Here is a 16,513-nt window from a genome sequence, read left to right as displayed (position 1 = left end):
AACTAGAGGCCATCACTATAAAATAGTCACCAAAAAACCAAATCTGGAATTCAAAAGAAACTCCTTCACCCAGAGAGTGGTGAGAATGTGGAACTCACTACCACAGGGAGTAGTTGAGGCAAATAGTATCGAGGCATTTAAGGGGAGGCTAGATAAGCATACGAGGGAGAAGGAAATAGAGGGTCATGCTGATAAAAGTTAGGTGAAAGACAGGAAGAGGCTCGAGTGGAGCATAAACACTGGCATGGACTGGTTGGGCCGAATGGCTTGTTTCTGTGCCGTATATCACTTGTACCTCTTTCAAGAGTAGGGACTTGACATAAAAAGGGAGGGGGAGGGGGGAGGGGGGGGGGGGGGGAAGGCCGCTTTTATTGCTTGAAGTGCAGGGTCACCGAAATACTGTATCACTGTGCAGAGGGGAGCAAACATGGAGTTTAAAGAGGGTACCCACACAACCCTGCCCACCTGCGAAGGAGACAGTAGATTTTAAATACACACACACGTCAAATAATTTGGCCGGCCCTCCCAGATTTGCCTCTGAACGCGGGTTACACTTACCGACGTAGTGGAGGTTGAGAGCCAGGTATTTGTACTGAAAGAGCAGGTTGTTGTTGTTCCGGGCCTGGATCTGCTGGAAGAAGGAACTCACGTCCCACCGGTACAGCATCTCCAGCACCATGATGCTGGGCACCCGCAGGGCCACGTTCAGCACCGCCTCCAGCTTCTCCCTCACGCCGCTCAGGATCAACCTCAGCCCGGCCATGATGTGAGGGAGGGTGAGGGCGGGAGAGAAGGGAAGGGGCGCGGGCGAGAGAGAGAGAGAAAAAAAACGGTGCGGGAAGGCTCAGATATATATATAAATTATTATAATTGTTATCTAACGGTAGAAGAGACCTGCGCCACGCTCCTCGCACACACCATACTCCGCACCCGTATCTTCCTTTGGTTTTTTTTTTGGCTTCTCCTGAGGGTTAACAAAAAAGGAAGCAACGCACAAAAAAAAATTCCGCCCACTCGTCAATGCGCCGCCATTATTCCACCTTTGAGTAGTGCGCAGGCGTGCTGGAGGAGGCGGAGGGTGCGGGTGCCGGAGCGGGAGCGCGCGGCCCCACCAAACCACCCGCCGTCAACACGGGGCGGGGCCGCGCGCTCCCGCCAAACCACCCGCCGTCAGCACGGGGGCGGGGCCGCGCGCTCCCGCCTCAACAAGGGGAGGAGCGAGAGCGTGCGCGCACCCGCTCCCGCCTCAACAAGGGGAGGAGCGAGAGCGTGCGCGCACCCGCTCCCGCCTCAACTAAGGGAGCGCGCACGTCTGGAAAGCCTGCAGGCAGTGTCCGTCCCCGCTCTGGTTCCAATCACTGGGAGTTACAGTGACTACTTTCCTCCCTTTACATAATGTTAAGATAGAAACCATTAAAAAGCAGTTCCGTGTGTTTTAAACCTGCCTCACTCAAGAGTTTGTCCAGTTTTTTTCTGTTTCTCCCTCTTACAGCTAAAAGAAAGACTTGCATTTATATAGCGCCTTTCACAACCACCGGACGTCTCAAAGCGCTTCACAGCCAGCTAAGTACTTTTGAAGTGGTCACTGTTTTAATGTATGGCGTGGAGATGCCGGAGTTGGACTGGGGTGGACAAATGTAAGAAGTCACACAACACCAGGTTATAGTCCAACAGCTTTATTTGAAATCACAAGCTTTTGGAGCGCTGCTCCTTCTTCAGGTGAAGTGGAGAAATGCATAAAGACACAGCTTTTCTAGTCAGAGAATCATGTCAGATGTTTACAGGTAACCTTTCCAACTGCCATTTATCACACCTCGGCAGAGAGATAATCACAGCAGTCAAAGGTGTGAATGGTGTCCAAACAGGTCAGTCAGGGAAACATTACATCAAAGAACAATGAGGTGGGGTCACAAGGGGTCAAATATTGCAGATGCTGGGGTCTGTTTTTTTGTTTTTCAGCATATTCCATGAACCTACCACCCTCTGAGTGAAGTAGTTCCTCCTCATCTTAGTTTTGAAAGAGCAGCCCCTTATTCTAAGACTATGCCCCCTAGTTCTAGTTTCACCCATCATCGGGAACATCCTCCCCGCATCCACCAGATCCAACCCCTTCACAATCTTATATGTTTCAATAAGATCGCCTCTCATTCTTCTGAACTCCAATGAGTAGAGTCCCAATCTACTCAACCTCTCCTCATATGTCCATCCCCTCATCACCGGGATTAGCCGAGTGAACCTTCTTTGTACTGACTCGAGAGCAAGTATGTCCTTTCTTAAGTATGGACACCAAAACTGTACGCAGTATTCCAGGTGCGGTCTCACCAATACCTTGTACAACTGAAGCAATACCTCCCTATTTTTATATTCTATCCCCCTAGCAATGAAAGCCAACATTCCATTGGCCTTCTTAATCACTTGCTGCACCTGCATACTAACCTTTTGAGTTTCGTGCACCAGGACCCCCAGATCCCTTTGTACTTCAGTACTTTCCAGTTTCTTGCCATTAAGATAATAACTTGCTCTACGATTTTTCCTGCCAAAGTGCATAACCTCACACTTTCCAGTATTGTATTCCATCTGCCAAATCTCTGCCCACCTACTTAGCCTGTCTATGTCCCCTTGCAGGTTTTTTATGTCCTCCTCACTCACTACTTTCCCTCCCATCTTAGTATCATCTGCAAACGTTGATATGTTACACTCGGTCCCCTCCTCCAAATCGTTAATATAGATTGTAAAGAGTTGGGGACCCAGCACTGACCCCTGCGGAACACCACTAGTTACTGATTGCCAGTCTGAGAATGAACCATTTATCCCAACTCTCTGCCTTCTGTTAGATAGCCAATCCTCTATCCATGCCAGAATATTACCCCCAATCCTGTGATTTTTTATCTTAAGCAATAATCTTTTGTGTGGCACCTTGTCAAATGCCTTTTGGAAGTCTAAATACACTACGTCCACTGGTTCCCCTTTATCCACCCTATATGTTACTTCCTCAAAGAACTCCAGCAAATTTGTCAAACATGACTTCCCCTTCATAAAACCATGCTGACTTTGTCCTATTAAATTATGATTATCCAAATGTCCTGTTACTGTCTCCTTAATAATGGACTCCAAAATTCTACCTACCACAGATGTTAGGCTAACCGGTCTATAGTTTCCAGCCTTCTGTCTACTGCCCTTTTTAAATAAGGGTGTTACATTAGCAGTTTTCCAGTCTGCCGGGACCTTTGCCGAGTCCAGGGAGTTTTGGAAAATTATTACCAATGCATCCACAATCCCTACCGCCACTTCCCTCAAGACCCTAGGATGTAAGCCATCAGGTCCAGGTGATTTATCCGCCTTGAGTCCCATTATTTTACCGAGTACCACTTCCTTAGTGATTTTGATCGTGTTTAGCTCCTCCCCCCCTTTAGCCCCCTGTTTGTCCAGTGTTGGGATATTCTTAGTGTCTTCTACTGTAAAGACTGATATAAAATATTCATTCAGTGTTTTTGCCATCTCCATATCTCCCACCATTAATTTCCCGGTCTCATCCTCTAAGGGACCAACATTTACTTTAGCCACCCTTTTTCTTTTTATATAACTATAAAAACTCTTACTATCTGTTTTTATATTTTTTGCTAATTTACTTTCATAATCTATCTTCCCTTTCTTAATCAATCTTTTTGTTATTTTTTGCTGTCTTTTAAAGTTTTCCCAATCCTCTATCCTCCCACTAGATTTGGCTACCTTATATGCCCTTGTTTTTAGTCGAATACTATCCTTAATTTCTTTACTTAGCCACGGATGGCTGTTTTTTCTTTTACACCCTTTTCTTCTCAGTGGAATATATATTTTTTGGAAGTTGTAAAATAACTCCTTAAATGTACACCACTGATCATGTATCGTCTTACCCTTTAATCTATTTTCCCAATCCACTCTGCTCAATTCCGCTCTCATACCTTCATAGTCTCCTTTATTCAAGCTTAACACGCTTGTTTGAGATCCAACCTTCTCACCCTCTAATTGAATATGGAATTCAACCATGTTATGGTCACTCATTCCAAGGGGATCCTTTACTAGGACATTTTTAATTAATCCTGTCTCGTTACACAGGACCAGATCTAAGGCTGCTTGTCCCCTGGACGGTTCAGTTACATACTGCTCAAGAAACCCATCCCTAATACACTCAATGAACTCATCCTCAAGGCAGCCCTGCCCAATTTGATTTGTCCAATTAATATGATAGTTAAAATCCCCCATAATTATAGATGTTCCCTTATTACAAGCCTCAACTATTTCCTGATTGATGCACTATCAACAACACCAAAGATTACGAGTTGAACTTATACGAAGTAGGCTTTTATTGACTAAGAACTGGAGCATGCCTCTGCTAGTGGATCCATCCTAAGAGCTCCCGGGGGAAGGGTGGTGAGTCACCTTTATACCCGGGCTTAGGGGTGGAGCCAGGGGCGGAGACATGCCCGGACCTGTACAGAGTTAACAGTGGTTTACCACACAGACATGTACAGAGTTAGCAGTGGTTTACCACATTCACCCCTCGTTTAAAAAAGAGGGTGAAGTGTTTCAAAAGTTCGTATATGAAAGTCTCTCCGGGGGTCTTGTCTGCCGTAATGATCTTCGTGGTGCCGGTTGCGGCGGTTCTTTGCCCGCGGCCGCTTCTCGCGTGGGACGGAGCACTGGCGTGTTGTCCTCTCGGGGTAGGGATGGCACCGGCATGTCGTCAGTTCGTGGTAGACACCCCGGTGGTGCGTTGTGGGTCGTGGTGGTGGGTGGAGGTAGTGGATGGTGATCGATGGTGTTTCGGGTGGTACCTGAGGGTGCGAGGTCTCGAATTGAGACTGTGTCCTCCCGACCGTCAGGATACGCCACGTAGGCGTACTGTGGGTTGGCGTGGAGGAGGTGAACCTTTTCGACCAGGGGGTCCGTCTTATGGCTCCTCACGTGTTTCCTGAGCAGGACGGGTCCCGGAGACGTCAGCCATGGCGGTAGTGATGTCCCCGAGGTGGATTTCCTGGGGAAGACGAACATCTTCTCGTGAGGGGTGGCGTTTGTGGCAGTACAGAGCAGTGATCGTATGGAGTGGAGCGCATCGGGGAGGACATCTTGCCAGCGGGAGATTGGGAGGCCCTTGGATTTTAGGGCGAGCATGGCGGTCTTCCACACCGTTGCGTTCTCCCGCTCTATCTGTCCGTTACCCCGGGGGTTGTAGCTGGTAGTCCTGCTCGTGGCTATGCCCTTCTCGAGCAGGTACTGGCGCAGCTCGTCGCTCATGAACGACGAGCCCCTGTCGCTGTGGATGTAATTGGGGAAGCCAAATGTGGTGAACAGGTCGTTGAGGCACCTGATGACTGTGGCGCTGGTCATGTCCGGGCAGGGGATGGCGAAGGGGAAACGGGAGTACTCGTCAATAATATTGAGGAAGTACGTGTTGCAGTCAGAGGAGGGAAGGGGCCCCTTGAAATCGACGCTGAGACGTTCGAAGGGGCGGGTGGCTTTAATCAGGTGTGCCCTGTCTGGCCTATAAAAATGCGGTTTGCATTCGGCGCAGACCTGGCAGTTCCTGGTCATGGTCCTGACCTCCTCGATGGAGTAAGGCAGGTTGCGAGCTTTAATAAAATGGAAGAACCTGGTGACCCCCGGGTGGCAGAGATCATTGTGGAGGGTCCGTAACCTATCGACTTGTGCGTTGGCACATGTCCCACGGGATAGGGCGTCTGGGGGCTCATTAAGTTTCTCGGGCCGGTATAAGATATCGTAGTTGTAGGTGGATAACTCGATCCTCCACTGCAATATCTTATCATTTTTGATTTTCCCCCTTTGTCTGTTGTTCAACATAAATGCTACTGACCGTTGGTCAGTGAGCAGGGTGAAACGTTTACCGGCCAGGTAATGCCTCCAGTGCTGTACCGCCTCCACTATCACCTGGGCCTCCTTCTCGACTGAGGAGTGTCGAATTTCGGGGCCCTGGAGGGTCCGTGAAAAGAAGGCCACGGGTCTCCCCGCCTGGTTAAGGGTTGCGGCTGGGGCGAAGTCGGATGCATCGCTCTCCACTTGGAAAGGGATGGACTCATCCACTGCGTGCATTGTGGCCTTCGCAATGTCCTCTTTTATGAGGGTGAAGGCCGCACGGGCCTCTGCCGTCAGGGGGAAGGAGGTTGACTTGATGAGGGGCCGGGCTTTGTCCGCATAGTTGGGCACCCACTGGGCGTAGTAAGAGAAGAACCCTAGGCATCTCTTCAGGGCTTTTAGGCAGTGGGGGAGGGGTAGTTCCAGGAGGGGACGCATTCGGTCGGGGTCGGGGCCGATGACTCCGTTTTCCACCACGCAGCCAAGAATAGCGAGGCGCGTGGTGCAGAACACACATTTTTCTCTGTTGTATGTCAGATTCAGCCGTTGGGCCGTACGGAGGAATTTTTCTAGGTTGGCGTCGTGGTCATGCCGGTCATGGCTGCAGATGGTGACGTTGTCTAGATAGGGGAAGGTGGCCTGCAGCGCGTTCTGGTCAACCATCCGGTCCATCTCCCTTTGGAAGACCGAGACCCCGTTGGTGACGTCGAAGGGGACTCGGAGGAAGTGGTACAGGCGAACGTCAGCCTCGAAGGCCGTGTACTGGCGGTCCTCAGGCCTGATGGGGAGCTGGTGGTATGCCGACTTCAGATCAATCGTCGAGAATACCCGGTATTGTGCTATCTGGTTGACCATGTCAGATATGTGGGGAAGTGGGTATGCGTCTAATTGCGTGTATCGATTGATCGTCTGGCTGTAATCAATAACCAGGCGCTGTTTTTCGCCGGTCTTCACTACCACCACTTGGGCTCGCCATAGGCTGGTGCTGCCCTCGATAATCCCTTCCCTCAGGAGTCTTTCTACTTCTGATTTAATAAAGCTCCTATCCCCGGCACTGTACCGCCTGCTTTTAGTAGCAATTGGCTTGCAGTCTTTGGCAAGGTTAGCGAACAATGGGGGGGGTTTGACCTTCAGGGTGGACAGGCTGCATACTTTGCGCGGCGCCGTGTTTAAATTCTGCCGGCTGCAGACTGTAAGTGGGGGCAGGGGCCCGCCATATGCCATCGTGACGCTCTCCAGATGGCACTGGAAGTCTAATCCTAGCAGTACGGGAGCGCAGAGCTGTGGCAGGACGAGGAATTAAAAATCTCTGTACTCCACGCCGTTCACTGTCAGAGTCGCTGCACAGTAGCCGCCGACGTCCGCCGTATGGGACTTTGAGGCCATAAAGACCTGGTGGCGTGTGGGCATAACCGATAGGGAGTAGCGTCGCACCGTGTCGGGGTGGATGAAGCTCTCCGTGCTTCCGCAGTCGAAAAGGCAATTTGTGGCATGGCCATTTACCTTTACATTCATCATGGACCTGGCTAGTTGATGGGGCCTAGATTGGTCCAGGGTGATGGAGGCCATTGTCGAGGTCGGTGGGTCGCTGTAGTATTCGCCCGCGCCGGGGGCCTGGTCCCGAAATGGTGTCCAAGATGGCGGCTCCCCCGCGGTTGGTGGTGCCCAAAATGGCGGCCCGCACGGCTCACACGTGGTTAGTGGGGTCCAAAATGGCGGCCTGCACGGTTCACACGCGGCGCTGCTGGAATTGGGGTCGATTTCGCCCTGCACACTCTCGCGTAGTGGCCTTTCTTGCCGCATTTGGAGCAGGTCGCGCCCTTTGCTGGGCATTGCTGTCTGGGGTGCTTGGCCTGGCCGCAGAAGTAGCATTTCTGGCCTCTGGTCATTGCAGCTGTAGTTGGGCTGCTGGCGGCTTGTGGCCTTACCGGATCCCAAGACAGCTGCTCCCGTGACATCCACGTGGCCATCCGGTCAGGGGGGTAGGCGTCCATGTTCTGGAGGGCCACGTCTAACGAGTTAGCGAGGGCCACCGTCTTCTGCAGGTCGAGCCCCCTCTGTTCCAGCAGCCTCTGCCGAGTATAGTTGGACCTGATGCCGGCTACGTAGGCGTCTCGGATCAGGTCTTCCGTGCATTCCTTGGCCGTCACCGCTTTGCAATTACAGGCCCGGCCGAGGACTCTCAGTGCCAGTAAATATTCGGCGCCCGATTCCCCGGGGCGCTGTTTTCGGGTAGCCAGGAGGTGTCTGGTGTAGACCTCGTTAACAGGCCTCACGTATTGTTCCTTTAGCGTCGCGATGGCGGCCGCATAAGTTGTGGCGTCTCGGATGATCGAGTAGACTCGGTGGCTCACCCGTGAGTTCAAGACAAGCCGTTTCGCATCATCTGTAGTGACGGTAGTGCTGGAGGCCTCCAGGAAGGCTTCGAAACAGCTCAGCCAGTGTTCAAAGTTATTGGCTGCATCTGCTGCTTGAGGATCCAGGTCTAAACGTTCCGGCTTCAAGATTTGCTCCATGTCGAAAATTTAGTCAATAAAATTGATGCACTATCAACAACACCAAAGACTACGAGTTGAACTTATACGAAGTAGGCTTTTATTGACTAAGAACTGGAGCATGCCTCTGCTAGTGGATCCATCCTAAGAGCTCCCGGGGGAAGGGTGGTGAGTTACCTTTATACCCGGGCTTAGGGGTGGAGCCAGGGGCGGAGACATGCCCGGACCTGTACAGAGTTAGAGTCATAGAGTCATAGGGCTAGATTTTCAGTATAGGCAGTTTTGGGGCGCTAACCTTAGCGCCCGCCCGAAGTAGCGCCCCGTTGCCGGGAATTCAGTGGCTTCGCCCTAAGAGGTTGGTGGAGCGCTAAAAGAGGCGTTCCACTACTCTCTTTAGGCGCTAAGCCGGCGGTCCAGAGGGATAGCGCCCAGGCGGGGCGCAGCACGGGTGCGGTCATTTTTGCACTGACAGCAGACCCCGTGGTGCCGACCAGCTCTTAAAGGGGGAAGGGACGAATTGGTCTGCTGCCACGCCCTGCACACTGCAGCCTTGCAAAGAGGCCTCAACACTACTGCTCAGCCCCAGGGAGTCATGGCAACGCCAGAGAAGGCCCGTCAGCGTGCCCTGCGCTTCTCAGAGGGTGATCTGGACATAATGGTCACAGCTCTGGAGGTGAGGCGCAAGATCTTGTTTCCAGAGAGTGGGAGGAATCCAACCCACCACGACTACACCAAAGCCTGGAAGCAGATTGCCCAGAGGGTGACGTTCACCGGCGAGGCCCCCAGGACCCACACACAATGCCGTAAGAAATACAACGATCTGACCAGGATTGTGAGGGTGAGTAGCCTTTCCAGTCTCCTCCTCATTCTTGCATGTACACCTGACATGATGGGCAAAGGGACCTGAAAGTCCTTTTGGCCAGCCCTCAGCCAGCAGCATTGGGACAGTCATGAGCATCAAATGGCCATTCGGCACTCTACACTTTGGCCCAGCTATTCCACCATGGGAGGCAGTGGACAGTACATCAGGGCTTCACTCTGTCCAAGCTATTCCACCATGGGAGGCAGTGCACACTACATCAGGGCTTCACTGCGCACTTACAGCCCGTCCTTTCTCTTGCAGGCTAAAGTAGCGTTTAATCGCCAGGCCCGTGCCAGGGGTGGCCGCGCCAAGCTGCAGAAGCTCACTCGGCTGGAGGAGCGCGTGTGTGTGCTCATGGGAGCCCGTGTGATTGTCCCCACAGCGTGCGGTGTATCCGACCCTCCACTGCCCGGCAATGGTAAGGACCTCACCTTTTGGCCCTCTCGCGTCGCACTGGCCCATCCGAGCTACCTCCTTTGCCACTGTCCCACCAATGCGCTGAATCCCACCAGTCCTAACTCCCTCGCTGACGCCGTCTCCTCACTCTGAAGCTACTCTTGTGCATTCCTGCTTTCAGCTGGTGACGACCAGGACCCTGAGGCTGCCAGTGACAGCACCTCCAACCAGGAGGAGGAGGAGGAGCAAGCCGGACCTTCGGGGGAACAGTCACGTCCCGCAGGAGAGGAGGAAATGCTCGACACCTCCTCACTGGACGAGTGCCTGGAGGAACTGTCGCAGGGCAATGCAGCTTCTGGGACCAGTGGCGTCCAGCCACCCAGCAGCCGTGCGCGTGGCCCGCGGCCTTCCCCCCAAAGGGGGGAAGGATCAGAGGGGAGTGCTGCTGCTTGGCACACTCGCCGTCACCAACGCGGCAAGGGTCCCCTAGTTCGGCCCCCTCCTCCCCAGCGGGAGAGTCGCGACTCCAGTCCGGACACCTTCACTTCGGAGGAGGTGCGGAAGCTCGATCAGATGGCCGACGACTCGGACCGGCGCCACACGGAGCTCATGAGCGTGGTGGGGCGCATGCCTGAGGCCATCGAGTCGCTGGCGACCAGTGTGCGCGAGTTCGGGGCAGCAACTGCCGCGACTGGCCGCATGCTAACTGATGCCGTCAAGACCCTGGCGGATGTGATGCGCGCGCACACCAGGACCACAGGGCCACTCACTGCTGCCACACGCTCTGTCTCAGGCAGGCATCGCCAGGGCAGGCGCCGCGCTGGACCATCCCAGCAAGCCGGCCGTCGGCTGATTGCTGCGGATCCTGCAGTGCGGGCCCGGCCGAGTGCCACCGCGCCACAGCACCAGCCAGCGCATCCCAGACGCCAGCTGGCCCACATTGCGCCATCTGTCGCCGCCATTCCCCCTCTGGGGCGTCAAGGGCAAGCGGCTGCAGCTGATGGTGGCCAGGCTCAGGTGCGCCACTCAGGAGACGGCCCCTCGAGGCCCAAACGCCGTGTAGGCCGCCCCCCAGCGGCATCTGGCGGAAGGGCATCTGAGCCTCAGGCGCCTTCCCCCAGCCTCGCAGCAGCCACTGGGCAGAGCTTGCGAAGGAGCAGCAGGCAGGGCAGGGGAGGCAAAATGCTGGCCAAGGTCTCGCCCTCGCGGGCCACTCAGTAGAGGGTGTGGCCAGCTTTCCTTTAATATGGCGGTGGCCATCTTTATTTTGCCCATGGTTGTGCTTTTGGAGGGCTTTTTTTTTGCGTTAGGCCGACGTTGAGGCCCGGTTTCAATAAAGGTGGAGTGGCTCCTCCCCAGTTTGTGGGAGTGAGTCGTTTGTTGGGCTTTTTGTGGGGCCCGTTTATTGTTTTTGGGGATTCATGTGGGAAGGGCTTTTCATTTTTGTGTAATAAAAAATTATCTTTATTCATGCAGTCTCCATGGTTGTTCTTCTTAGTGTTTGTTGGCTTCGCCGGCTGAGGGCTTGCGGAGCGGCTGCATTCATCTTCCCTCATGGCCCCTGGCCATTCCCTGACAGGGGGCTTAGAAGTACCGTGTAATAAGGTGGCGTCGTGCGGCCCTTGGCCCTGGTCGCTCCCTCCTGGGAACGTACTCCTGCTCCTCCTCCTCCTCCTCCTCCTCCTCCTCATGCTCCTCCTGCTCCTCCGCCTGAGGTGCTGGTCCAACGTCAGGTGGCAGTGCCTGAGTCCTGCGGATAGCCAGGTTGTGTAGCATGCAGCAAACCACCACAAATTGGGAGACCCGGTCCGGCGAATACTGGAGAGCTCCTCCGGAGCGATCAAGGCAGCGGAACCGCTGCTTGAGGACCCCAATAGTTAGCTCGATGATGTTGCGGGTGGTTTGATGGCTCTCGTTGTAGGCCTCTTCAGCAGCGGTCCTGGGCGCGCGGAGCGGGGTCATGAGCCAGGTGCACAAAGGATAGCCTTTGTCCCCGAGTAGCCATCCTCTTGGGGGAGGCTGTGCCTGGAACATGTCATGCACAGTACTCTGCCGCAGGATAAAGGCATCGTGGCTGCTGCCTGGGAAGCTGGCATTGACTGCCATGATGCGCTGCTTGTGGTCACAGACCAGCTGCACATTCAGAGAATGGTAGCCCTTCCTGTTGCGATACTGCTCGCCATGCTCCAGAGGGGCCCGCAAAGCCACATGCGTACAGTCAATGGCGCCCTGCACCAAGGGGAATTCCCCGAGTCTGGAAAATCCCAATGCGCGCTGATGCTGGCTCTCCAGGGCCATGGGGAAGGAGATGAATTGGCTTCTCCTTCTGAACAGTGCTTCGGTCACCTGGCGGATGCAGCGATGCGCGCCGTACTGGGAGATGTTTGCTATGTCCCCAGCAGCGTATTGGAAGGAGCCGGTGGCATAGAAGTTCAATGCCACCGTCACCTTCACTTCCACCGACAGAGACGTCCTGCACCTGAGCTTTGGCCGCAGATCTCGGCGAAGCAGGTGGCAGATCTCTGCAATCACCCCCTTTCGGAATCGGAGCCTTTTAACACATCGCGCGGCACTCATGTTTAGGTAGGAGCGCTGCTGGCGGTATAGCCTGACTGGGTAAGGCCTACGTGGCCGACGCCTGTAGCCCCCTCTGCCTCTAGCCAGGGCTGCCCCTCTCACAATGCGTCTGCGAGCCCTACGGACATGGAGCTGCAGCTCCGCGTTGGCACCCCATGCAACCCCCATCAAATCCTGGAAAACACTCTAATTTCCAAATGGCCACTTGCAGCGCTGTTGCCTGAGTCCAAAAATACCTGGCTCTTGCTGCTTGAAACCAGTTAGCTATCCTCCTTGTTGTGTCTCCAGAAATGCGTTGCACAAGACTGTTTTCTGAAAAAAGGATGGCCTTTATACTGGAGAGGACGTTCCCTTTAATTAGCGCCCCCCGGGGCCCGCGCTGGTTGTGTTGCGTTCCTTTTTCCAAACGCTCCGGACGCCCGCCGCACAATGGGGCGGTCCGACTGAAGTTTGCAATCGGGGCGGCCAAAGGGCGTTGCACGAGGATGTGACGTCATTTTCTGCGCGCGCATCCGGGCGGGCGCTAAACTTTGCGCCGGCGCTAACGGGCAACTTAATTTGGGGCGGGGCGCAAACTGCGCTGCGCCCGGGCGCTACACGCATAGCGCCCGGAAATCACTTCTCTTAAGGCGCTAACTGCTGGCGCAAGCAACTGAAAATCTAGCCCATAGAGTTTTACAGCACAGAAAGAGGCCCTTCGGCCCATCGTGTCTGCGCCGCCCATCCATCCCTGTCCAGTCTAATCCCATTTTCCAGCATTTGGTCCATAGCCTTGTATGCAATGGCATTTCAAGTGCTCATCCAAATGCTTCTTGAATGTTGTGAGGGTTCCTGCCTCTACCACCCTTTCAGGCATTGAGTTCCACATTCCAACCACCCTCTGGGTGAAAAAGTTCCTCCTCAAATCCCCTCTAAATCTCCTGCCCCTTACCCTGAATCTATGCCCCCTTGTTATTGACCCCCCTACTAAGGGGAAAAGTTCCTCTTTGTCTACCCTACCTATGCCCCTCATCATTTTGTACACCTCAATCAGGTCCCCCCTCAGCCTTCTTTGCTCCAAGGAAAACAACCCCAGCCTGTCCAGCCTCTCTTCATAGCTGAGGCGCTCCATCCCAGGTAACATCCTGGTGAATCTTCTCTGCACCCTCTCCAAAGCAATCACATCCTTCCTATAGTGAGGCGACCAGAACTGCATACAGTACTCCAGCTGTGGCCTCACCAGCGTTTTGTACAGCTCCATCATAACCTCCCTGCTCTTATATTCTATGCCTCGGCTAATGAAGGCAAGTATCCCATATGCCTTTTTAACCACCTTATCTACCTGTTCCGCTGCCTTCAGGGATCTATGTACATGTACACCAAGGTCCCTCTGACCCTCTGTACTTCCTAGGGTCCTACCACTCATTGTGTATTCCCTTGCCTTATTTGTCCGTCCAAAATGCATCACCTCGCACTTTTCAGGGTTAAATTCCATTTGCCACTTTTCCGCCCATCTGACCAACCCGTTTATATCGTCCTGTCGCCTGAGGCTTTCCTCCTCACAATTTACCACCCCACCAATTTTCGTGTCATCTGCGAACTTACTGATCATACCTTTTACATTCTCATCCAAATCATTTATGTAGATCACAAACAACAGGGGACCCAGCACCGATCCCTGAGGTACCCCACTGGACACAGGCTTCCAGTCACAAAAGCAACCTTCGACCATCACCCTCTGCCTCCTGCCACTCAGCCAGTTTAGGATCCAACGCGCCAAGGCACCCTGGACCCCATGGGCTCTTACCTTCTTGACCAGTCTCCTATGCGGGACTTTGTCAAAAGCTTTACTGAAGTCCATGTAAACCACATCCACAGCATTTCCCTCATCCACCCCCCTAGTCACCCCCTCGAAAAATTCAATCAGATTTGTCAGACATGATTTACCCTTGACAAAGCCATGCTGACTATCCCCGATTAATCCTTGCCTCTCCAAGTGGAGACTAATTTTGTCCCTCAGAATTTTTTCCAATAATTTCCCTACCACAGATGTTAGGCTCACTGGCCTGTAATTCCCTGGTTTATCCCTGCTACCCTTCTTGAATAATGGTACTACGTTAGCTGTTCTCCAGTCCTCTGGTACATCCCCTGTGGCCAGAGAGGTTCTGAAAATTTGTGTTTACCACACAGACATCTACAGAGTTAGCAGTGGTTTACCACACTGATTGATACTCCGTCCAACAGAGTTGCAACTGTTTGGAGGCCTATAGACCACACCCACTAGTGTTTTTTTCCCCTTATTATTCCTTATCTCCACCCAAACTGTTTCATTATCCTGATCTTTTGACCCAATATCATTTCTCTGTATTACAGTGATTCCTTCCTTTATTAACATAGCCACCCCACCTCCCCTTCCTTCCTGCCTGTCCTTCCTGATCGTTAAATAACCTGGTATGTTTAATTCCCAGGCATTGTCACCCTGCAGCCATGTTTCTGTAATGGCCACAAGATCATACCCATATGTAGTTATTTGTGCCATTAACTCGTCTATTTTGTTACGAATGCTACGTGCATTCAGATAGAGAACTTTCAAATATGTTTTGTGACACTTAGTTCCTGCTTTTGCCCTTTTTATCACTTTACCTTTTACTCCATACCTTCTGCCCCTTCCTGACACGCTCTGGTTTTTAATTTCCCCACTGCTACCTAAGTCTATGACCTTCTCTGTTGTCATTTTTATTATTTGCTCTCTAGGAACCCCCCCCCGCCACTAGTTAGTTTAAAGCCCTCTCTACAGCCCTAGTTATATGATCCGCCAGGACTCTAGTCCCAGCACTGTCCAAGTGAAGCCCGTCCCAATGGAACAGCTCCCTCCTGCCCCAGTACTGGTGCCAGTGTCCCAGGAAGCAAAACCCATTTCTCCCACACCAGTCTTTGAGCCACGCATTTAACTCTCTAATTTTATTTGTCCTAGCCAAATTCGCTCGTGGCTCAGGTAATAATCCAGAGATTATTACCCTTGTGGTTCTGCTTTTTAATTTGGCCCCTAGCTGCTCAAACTCCCTCAGCAGAACCTCCTTCCTTGTCCTATCTATGTCGTTGGTACCAACATGGACCACGACAACTGGACCCTCCCCCTCCCACTCCAAGTTTCTCTCCAGTCCAGAGGAGATGTCCTTAACCCTGGCACCGGGCAGGCAACACAGCCTTCGGGACTCTCGCTCTCGGCTGCAAAGAACTCTATCTATCCCCCTAACGATACTATCCCCTACCACTACAACATTTCTTTTAACTCCCCCCACTTGAATGGCCCCCTGCTCCACGGTGCTGTGGCCAGGTTGCTCATCCTCCCTGCAGTCCCTGCTCCTGTCCCCACAGGGTGTAAGAGCCTCGAACCTGTTGGACAAGTGCAAGGGCTGCGGCTCCTCCAGCACTACCTCCTGGATCCCCGTACCTGCCTCACTTCTAGTCACACCATCCTGACCCTGGCCACGGACTACATCTGAATTAATTAATCTAACTGGTGTGACTACCTCGTGATACACAGAGTCCAGGTAACTCTCCCCCTCCCTGATGTGTCTCAGTGTTTGAAGCTCGGACTCCAGCTCTTCAACACGGAGCCGGAGTTCCTCGAGCAGCCAACACTTACTGCAAATGTGATCACTGTGAGCATCAATGGTGTTCACCAGCTCCCACATATTGCAGCAGCAACACATCGCCTGATCTCCCATTCTATGTAATTAATTAAATTTATTAATATTATTCTTAAATATCCTCTGCCCCGATTCTAGTTGGTGAATATCACACCTTAGAAACTATAAACCAAAGAGATTTAAGCTTAAAAGGGAGAAATACTTACCAACCAATCACTTACCCGCTTTCTGGTGATGTCACACTTGGATTACTTTTTACCTCTCTCCTTCCAGACTGGAGACTGGTAAACCTTACCTGGTCTCTGGGACTTTTATAGCCCCGCTCTGCCGCTCGAGATTCCCGCCGACACTGTGAGGCCTTACCTGGTCTCTGGGACTTTTATAGCCCCGCTCTGCCGCTCGAGATTCCCGCCGACGCTGTGAGGCCTTACCTGGTCTCTGGGACTTTTATAGCCCCGCTCTGCCGCTCGAGATTCCCGCCGACGCTGTGAGGCCTTACCTGGTCTCTGGGACTTTTATAGCCCCGCTCTGCCGCTCAGGATTCCCGCCGACGCTGTAGTGTATGTGCCTTTAAGAGCCCCCTATGTACTGTAATGCCGGTAATGGCCACTCGGGCTATATAAGCCTGTATATTGTGTTGTATCAGTTAGTTCCCCTCCAGACTTTGTTCAGTAAACACCTGTGAAACCAACTCCTGTCTT

At 52.9% G+C, this 16,513-nt stretch overlaps 1 protein-coding gene across 2 annotated transcripts in view; it reads right to left on the bottom strand.

Annotated features, from left to right (window-relative positions):
* Positions 1–1,068, bottom strand: part of rnf145a (ring finger protein 145a) — a 110,130-nt gene extending 109,062 nt beyond the window's left edge. The window contains exon 1 of one of the 2 annotated variants that reach the window (XM_085995092.1): positions 559–1,068. In XM_085995092.1, coding sequence (XP_085851218.1) covers positions 559–763 — 205 coding nt within the window. In that variant the 5' untranslated portion in view covers positions 764–1,068. The remainder of the gene's footprint in view (positions 1–558) is intronic. The other variant, XM_085995093.1, reaches the window with a different exon arrangement.
* Between the last annotated feature and the right edge of the window lie 15,445 nt (positions 1,069–16,513).

The sequence above is a fragment of the Somniosus microcephalus genome, chromosome 8 (assembly GCF_052327205.1).
Source record: "Somniosus microcephalus isolate GS21.2 chromosome 8, FLI_Smic_1.0, whole genome shotgun sequence".
NCBI lineage: Eukaryota > Metazoa > Chordata > Chondrichthyes > Squaliformes > Somniosidae > Somniosus > Somniosus microcephalus.
This window is presented reverse-complemented; position numbering and strand designations above follow the sequence as displayed.